The 8847-nt window shown below is 32.6% G+C and overlaps 1 protein-coding gene across 2 annotated transcripts in view; it reads right to left on the minus strand.

Moving 5' to 3' along the window:
* The window catches only part of LOC123671347, a 71773-nt gene extending 65522 nt beyond the window's left edge, over positions 1 to 6251 (minus strand). The window contains exon 1 of one of the 2 annotated variants that reach the window (XM_045605123.1): positions 4512 to 6251. In XM_045605123.1, coding sequence (XP_045461079.1) covers positions 4512 to 5946 — 1435 coding nt within the window. In that variant the 5' untranslated portion in view covers positions 5947 to 6251. The remainder of the gene's footprint in view (positions 1 to 4511) is intronic. The other variant, XM_045605124.1, reaches the window with a different exon arrangement.
* Positions 6252 to 8847: the final 2596 nt, after the last annotated feature.

Below are 8847 nucleotides of genomic sequence, written 5' to 3' on the forward strand. Positions count from 1 at the left end.
ATGAGTGCCTCCAAAGGAATAAGTGCTCTTTCAGGTTAGTATCACCATTATCTTCAGTTACTTGATCCCTCCTCTAATTATTCGGTCTTCTCCTAATGAATTTATTATTTTTCTAAATATTGTTTACAACATAAACATTTGACAATTTCACACAATTCATTCCTAATAAAATGAAATTCAAAATAACCATTGTCGAAAATGAAGAATTATGAATATATTCATCCTAAGTGAGGAAACAAATGGAGAAAAAAATATAGAACTTAACATAATTTACTAGGAACCTATTACTAGTAAGTGATATTACAAAAGCCAGTAAGACGAAGACATACATAGTAAAATATATGATAAATATGTATAAGGGGCTCAATCAAGGAAAATAGAATAACCCGGATTCAACTGTAATGCTGTAATGAGTTCATCACAGCACTGTTTTTAGTATTCTAATGAACTCATTACGATACTGGAATAGAGAAAATTCAATACTCCTCTAATTTCGATTTATTCTCGAATCACTGATTACATAAATTGTCAACTTTGTTTTTTCCTCCGAATTATATAAAAATTGTCAGCATGAATTCCAACCAATAAATTAATGATTTGAGATAAAAATTATCAGATCAAACGAATTGGATACAATATGTCAAAAAAATCATGAGTGTAAGGAATCTATCGTAAAACTTCAGTCTAGATAGAAAATAATGTAAGTTGGGTATTGTAGGGCGACGTCAGACGCTGTAACATGATTGGATATACAAGATACATAGAGTGAATAGCAAATCTGGGTACATGCTTCAGCGGACCCATAGAAGCCACTATCGTGGTTAAAGAAGAAGAAGAGATATTCATTTATAGCGAGAAATAAACATGGTTTATGTTACAGTGATCCTAGCAGGTAGGTATAATATAATCTGTGTTTAACTGTTCAGTGCACCTTAATTTAATTCTACAATATATAATTTAAAACTCAAATAAATCTTTCCTAACTTGAAAAAAAACATTCACTTCACTGTGGAGGCACTCTTTGCTCAAAAGTCCAAACCGGGTTTTAGGTTGATCAAATTGGTGAAATTATCCTGTCATAATCGGTGAGTATTTTTTGTCCCAATCGGTGAGTATATTTTGTCCTAATCGGTGAGTATATTTTGTCTTAATCGGTGAGTATTTTGGCATTATAATTGAATAATCTTATGTATACACATCTGCATCAATTGCTTCCGTTCCCCAACGTCTACACGAAAGTCGAAAGAGATCTTGAAGATACTTAATAGTAGGTACGTCATGAATTACAAACCTTATTTTATGAACAATTCCAGCAACTACTGATGTAGGAAACTGTACTTATGATTATCAGAAAAAATAAATTTTTAAAACAATTCATTATGAATTATCAACAAAGCTAACATATTATAGACATAATTTTCCGATTATGTCTTCAATTTCTAGATTTCAGTTAAAACTCGAAAAGGAAAAAAGGAATTACAATAATAATTTCTAGAATTGGGAAGTTTATTTTGAAATATATTATCTTTTATTTTTTTATCATAATAGTATCTGAGATGAGATCGAAAAAAAAAGCGCTGAAAAAAAAAACTCAATTTATTCGAACATTACTCTGTTTTAAGCAATCATTATATCCCGTTATGTTGCATCTCGCAAGACTGCAGTGAACTTCCTTTCTGAACTCTACAAAATTCGTGACCATAAGTAGAAACTAAGTGCCTCGATACCACGGATGAGGTGATTGACCCTGCATAATCATCCGAAAGTGGTCTGTCGAAGACGCAGTCTCATAAATGCTCAGAACCGCACTTGAAAGTGAAAACTCTTGAAGGACAATTGAAATCTTTTAAGAAGAATATTCAAAGTCATTAACAATTTAATTCCGATTAATCAATCTATTACCAAAATTATGGAAATGAAATATTATATTCAAATTCAGTCATGTATTTCAACAAATAATGACACCTGCAAAATTCATAATTGGCAAATATCAAAAGATTTTTTTTTAACCTTTGGCATTAGTTGACGAGTTTGAATTTCAAGAGTTGAAATCAACCAAAATTGAATGAAATATTTCCGGCTGAATCAAATATGATTTCCTCAAATTCCCATTCTCAATTGTTAATTCACAACCACTAGGTGAACAATAATAGAATTGGTTATAATGACAAAATCATTAAAAATTTTATATTTACGAAAATTAAAAATAAACTTTCATGAAGATTCATCTATATTAATCATATTCTGTGACTGTTTTGTCAGAAAAACAAATTAAACTATTTGAATATTATTGATTAAATATATATTATATCATCTTATGATTTTAACGACCTTTATAGTGGCCACTACATATATTAAGAAAGCAAATAGCAATCAAAAACACTGCTAGACAGCAATTTTTTTATTTGATGGATGTCATGATTTCAGTTCATACATAATATTGCATCAATCGAATTTTCATGTTGGGAAAATTGAAAACAGATTGAATTAATTAAATGCTCATTATTATCAAAATATAAATCCCCCGAGGGTAACGTAACGGATAATGAATAATCTATTACCAAAAAATTCTATAATTTAAAATATCGTCTGCTTTGAACAAGGTGTTTTTATAGATGAAAATGAAGACAAGAAAATTACACATTCTTTTAGATATATTCCACGAGATAAAAGTCAGAGCAAGTAATGCTGACATTGAAGAAGAAAAATAAAATGCATTAATATTTCCTTTTGCATAATATCAAGTCAAATTGAATACAAAATTATATTACACGATATTTAATTTCAACATCTGGCTATTCTTCCGAAATATTTTCTACATTTTGGCTAAGTAGGTACCGGGTTTTTCACTATAATTTGATCCCCCCTTTAACTTTGTTCCTAAAAGAGGTACAAAAAAATGTTTTCTACAAAAGTTTCACGAAATCGACTAGTGTTTTTCAAAATGATTTCACAAAACGAAATATATACAGAGTGGGCCACATATTGATAGCAACTTCATTTTTTCAAATGGAACACCCTGTATATTTTTCTATATTTGAATAGCTCTTTTTCCCCTGATTTCAAATATATAACATATGTTTGGCCTATCTCTCTTATTCGGAGTACCACAGAGTTTCAAATTTTAAGAACCACCTGGCATGCAAGCTGGCAGTTTTCAAGTAGTAGGCTGCGATAACTCAAAATGATCTTTTTTGAGTTATCTCGTCGGCAATTTGACTATATGTCATATCGTTGCCAACAAGATAACTCAAAAAAGAGCATTTTGAGTTATCGCAGCCTACCACTTGAAAACTGATTACTGAGCATGCTAGGTGGTCCTTAAAATTTGAAACTCTGTGGTACTCAGAATAAGAGAGATAGGCCAAACATATGTTATATATTTGAAATCAGGGGAAAAAGAGCTATTCAAATATAGAAAAATATACAGGGTGTTCTATTTGAAAAAATGAAGTTGCTATCAATATGTGGCCCACTCTGTATATATTTCGTTTTGTGAAATCATTTTAAAAAACTCTAGTCGATTTTATGAAACTTTTGTAGAAAACATTTTTTTGTACCTCTTTTAGTAACAAAGTTAAAGGGGGGGTCAAATTATGGTGAAAAACCCGGTACATAAAATTCATCAGATCTTTGAACAGAGGGGTCATCCTAGACACAATATTATAATTTTTAAGAATTCATTTCTCTGAAACTAACGAACATTTTTCTAAGAAAAATTGTACAGTATTCACTGGATCTTGTGGCTCATCCTTCAAGTAATATTGAAAAGTGGACCATCAATATGATAGTATTTTCCACGGGCTATCCAAATCTGTTTTTGGAAAAACTATCGAACAGTTCACCAAAAAATGTTGTTTGCAAATTTGACTTTGACTCAAAATAAGATGGTCTAGAAACAATTTCTCACCAATTTTTTTTCATTTGAACTTTCGATATGATAGAAAACGGAATTTGTTTTGTTAAATATATTTCCAAATTGGTCATTTACCTAATCTACAGTTGCAGAATATTTGAAGATCAGTTATACTCATTGGTTATGCATCATCATTATAGAATTTAAAAAGAAATAATCAACGGCGAAAAAGCTTACTCGATATTACTCGAAAGAGCGTTCAATAAGATATGATATCCGTTAAACATCTTCAGTTGAATTTTTACATAATATATGTAATTTGTAAATGAGCTGGTACCAACTTATAGTGTAAACAAAAATCGCTATTAGAAAATACATCGAATACCTAACGAAAAACAACTAGTCTGATTATCAATTTCTTTTATATGTTATCATTCTGAAATCATATCATGCCTCCAAACTCTTCTCAGATATTTCTTGAACAAATAAATTATGTTGTTTTTAGTTAGAATCTGAAGCAATGAACATTATATTTCCTTGAAGATTTCTGCCCAAGTTCAAAGGACTAACTTATGCTTGAGAATGTATGCGAAATAGTTATTTTACGAAAAAAATTATAAAAGATGCTACAAGTATGAATTAACCAGAAACTCACCCCTTTCTTTCATTTCAGGTTCCTGTAGATCCTGAAGCGTATTATCAGCAGCCAACCAGTCAGGTTCGTCGAGACCTGCACCCACAGGATTAGCGTCTCTGAAAGCCACGAGATCCGTTGGGAAAATCACTTTCGGTTTTCTCGAACCAGTCCACCCGTTTTGCCACCTAGTTGAAGGATCGTAAAACGCATCTCTGCCAGTTATTTGAAAACCAGGAAAAGAGTCACTGTATCCTCTGAGCCTCCTGGGGAGACGATACCCAGGAATTTCACTATTTGGTGGACCGATCCTTATATTGCTAAACGCATTTCTTGACTCCTGTTCTTTGTTAGAACTGTCTGGTGAATCTGAGGGGTAGATATATTTCGACCTGTCTTCTCGATTGGACTCAAAACCATCGTAGGATATGGCTGTTGGTTCGTATTCTGGCCTGAATCTTTCTCTAGGAAATGATATTGGCTTGCGTATACCCTTGTCACCCGTAAATATACTCGGAACAAAACCAGCGTCATATTTCCGAGAACTACGATAGGTTTTCCTCTGAACGTTACTGAATTTAGGATTAACACGTCCTCTAAAACTGAAGCGTAGAGAGTTATCTCTTGCAAAATTTGGCGGTAAGATTTCTCCTATATGTTCATCTTTAGTATCTTCCTCTAGATTATCATCCCTTCTAGCGAATTTCTTTGGGTCCTCCCTTTTAATTTCAGCAGGAATTGTACTTGGTTCATTCTTCTCGTGTTTTGAAAGTTTTTCCAAATATTCTATGTTACTACTTTTTTGCAAATTTTCTTGGTATTTATCTGTCTCATGGATTAATAGATCTAACTCTTCCCTCGTCAAGAATTTTGACTTGTCCTCGTAATCTTCTTTAGAGATCCTCGAATGATTAGTGAAATTTCCTATTACATAATCGGGCTTTTGGTGGCCTTTGCTTTCATAAAGTTTCAGAAGGGGTCTTATGAAATCTCTTTCCAATAATTTCTCGTATTCGGTTTTTCCCGGTCTCTGCAGAAATTGATTAATCACATCCTGGGATTGCACTGAGTCATTTAATTTCTCCACATCAATCGGCTTAATACCTTCCTTCTTCTCTTCGTTGTTTATGGTCTCAAGATAGTGATGGAAAACTTTTAAGTTTTCGTGCTCTTCTTGAAAGTTAGGGTTATTCTCCCCTACATTCTGATCGTCTAATAACAAAATTCTGCTATTATCTTGTGATTGAGATGCATCTTCCACTCGATGTTCAAGATCTTGTTTGATTCCTTGATTATCACTTCTGGTTTCTATACTCGTAACTAAGCTCGTCACTGGTAAATAATTAATAACTGTATATGGAAGAAAATTTGAGGTTTTCTCATAAGGTGGGTCTGCAGCTTGAATCAAGAAAATTCCCAAGACAAGAGCTAAGATTCCAGAGTGTATCTTGTTCATTCTAACGATATTCCATTTATTTCAATGACAACTATTTGTTTTCATATCGGATGGTAAATTTTCCTCTACCAAATTTGTTTCCAATAGAAGTATAATATGTTTCTGATAAAATTATATCCAAAATGTGAACCGCCAATTCTTGATCACTAACGTCCAGAACTGACGTTATACGTACAAGTCGATATTCAATTCTATCTGCAGTCTTCAGAGGTCGGCAAGGACGAAAAACAAAACACAATCACCATTTCACTCACAAGCACCGTTGATCACCGCAAGCCGACTGCTGGTTTGGAGACGTCTTCCACGCTAGAGAGTTAAAACTTTCACACAGGCTTATTCACTCACTTTCACTTTAACTTCTTTAAGTCCCCGTACAAACAACTCGAGGTAGAGATACATACACTCGTGCTTCTTGGTATACATAATAATTAATTATACATACAAAAAACTCACTACAAATTACGACTGTGCCTTTAACATAATGGAATCTTTTAAATCTTTCGAAGGACGAGTTCGGATTGTCCAATGGAAATGGAATAGAAATAACTTCTTCTATATAAGAACTAATGAAGGTACCTCAGGAGAAACGGTCAATTGAAATTTCAAGATCAAGAAAAATACAAGGGAAGCCAGAAGGTTTTGCGCGCTTTTTCATATTCTCCTTTCAATGCAACTTCTTACATCTAACTGTGTAATTAGTATGAAAATTGAAAAGGAACAAAATGGTTAAGTATTTGTACTATCATTGGGATCTAAGTCAGTCATAATTTCGACAGGGACAGATATAGTAAGTACATGAAAATTTGTAAATAGATATCATCTTTCAGAACGTCCTAATCATTTTTCCAACGAAATGAAATATCAATCGATTCCATAAGCAATTTCATACCTAGAACTTGAATATTTATCTATTGTATGTAACAATTTCAAGTTATTCGATGAAATGTTTTCGGAAAATATGAATATTTAGAAATTCTGAGAATTTAAGGAGGATTGAAAACTACGTACAGGTACGTATTTTTCATCTTAGTAGGTACTAAGATTTGACGTTAGATATCATAATATGCTTTACTCCACGAAGTTGCCGTTCAACAAAGTGAGAGCATAATATTTTAAGATATATATCCAGTAGATATTTACGTTTTACCTGGAAAAAATTTCGAATCTTCTACAAGTTGTTTGGGGGTGTTGTGGGATGACTCTGTCAAGTTATCCAACACGAGGACACTGTGATAACTTGAGGAGGGCCTCAACATTTTCGCTCTCAACTTCTAACCTAATTAGTTTTCTAGCAAAACGTTCATTTAAGCATTAAATTCTCTACAATTTTGTATTCACAAACTTTTTCATAAACCTAATATCAATTGAGAAACAGTCGATCAAAATTATAGCCCAGTAGACAAAGCAAAAAAAGTGGGGTCTGCTGGAAAATATTCCGAACTTAATGAAACACACATTGTTGGGGTTCTTCGGCCCCTCAAGTTAACACAGGGTCACTTGATAGACTCATGCCACAACACCTCTGAATAACCTGTAGAAGTTTCATTAAGTTCGGAATTTTTTTCCAGCAGACCCCACTTTTTTGCTTTGTCCACTGGACTATAAATTCTAGGATTATATTCCCGATTCAAGGGTAGGCAGCGCCCTCTTCAGCATGCTTTTTCGGCTAAAGGTAAGATATTGTAAACAAAAATATTTTGAGTGTTATTTGTGAAGAAAGAAATATGATGGACAAAGAAAATAGTGTATTCCTCAGTTTAACTGAATATTTCCGGTATTTGGAAGCAACTCCAAATAATAGGAATGTGATAGAAGGTGAATTCATTCTAATTTAAGAATAATCGTCCATTATCTAAAAAACAAACAAAAAAAATATATTGAGAAAATGTTACACCATATTTGTAATGAATAATTGAAAAATTAATATATTTTTTGAAATAAAATTACAGTTATTCTATTTCCACTTATTTATTATTTAAATAACAACTAACCCATACACCGAAAGGTAACAAATGGGATACAGATTATATATATATATATATATATATATATATATATATATATATATATATATAAATAACAACTGTTTCGCTACACAGAAGCTTTAGATTTAACATCTATATTGCTACTCGAAATAAAGGCAAAATACAAAAATATTCAGAAAAAATGGGGCTGGACAGGTTTACAATCGCACAACATATAATCATTATTTCTTCTATTTAAGGAACCAGGTTCCATGGTAAAACATTACTCAAAATTTTTATTCTCTGGTTCACACGTTTAATATGGACTCTTGCTCTAGCTATGAATATATTTTGTTCAACCTCCTGAAGAGACATTTGTTTTCTGTTTCGCATGAATGGTGGGCGAATCAGTTTTATTCTGTTTTCCGGAAAAATTTCATCAATTAGAAAACTTCGATCCACCATAATGGCATCCTCATTAGGCTTCAGGGAGGATATGAGACCACTCTGCTCAAAAATTATTTTGTCAGATGCTCTTCCACCATAAGCTTCACTGACAAAACTGATCAATCCTGCAGGCGTCACGGCCACTATGAATTTTACAGTATTATTCCCTTTATAGTTAGAATAACATCTTACTCTACAACACAGGCATTTAGTTCCCTGAACAGAGATTTCTGTACAATCAAGAATGACTCTCACATCAGTAAATTGCTCAAGGTGTTGCAGCAAATTATTACGAATTTCCTCAATAGGTGGAAGATAGCTCGCAGGTTTCAATACTGTCGCTAACACAGTAAAGACAATACAACATAGCTCGTGTTTATTTTTTCCCTAATATTGAGGGATGAAACAAAATTTTCTCTTTTTATTCTTAATACTAAAATTTCAATAGTTTTCAGCATTTCGAAAGAATTCAACCCTGTCAAGCTTTTGA

The sequence above is a fragment of the Harmonia axyridis genome, chromosome 1 (genome assembly GCF_914767665.1).
Source record: "Harmonia axyridis chromosome 1, icHarAxyr1.1, whole genome shotgun sequence".
NCBI classification, from domain to species: Eukaryota; Metazoa; Arthropoda; class Insecta; order Coleoptera; family Coccinellidae; genus Harmonia; species Harmonia axyridis.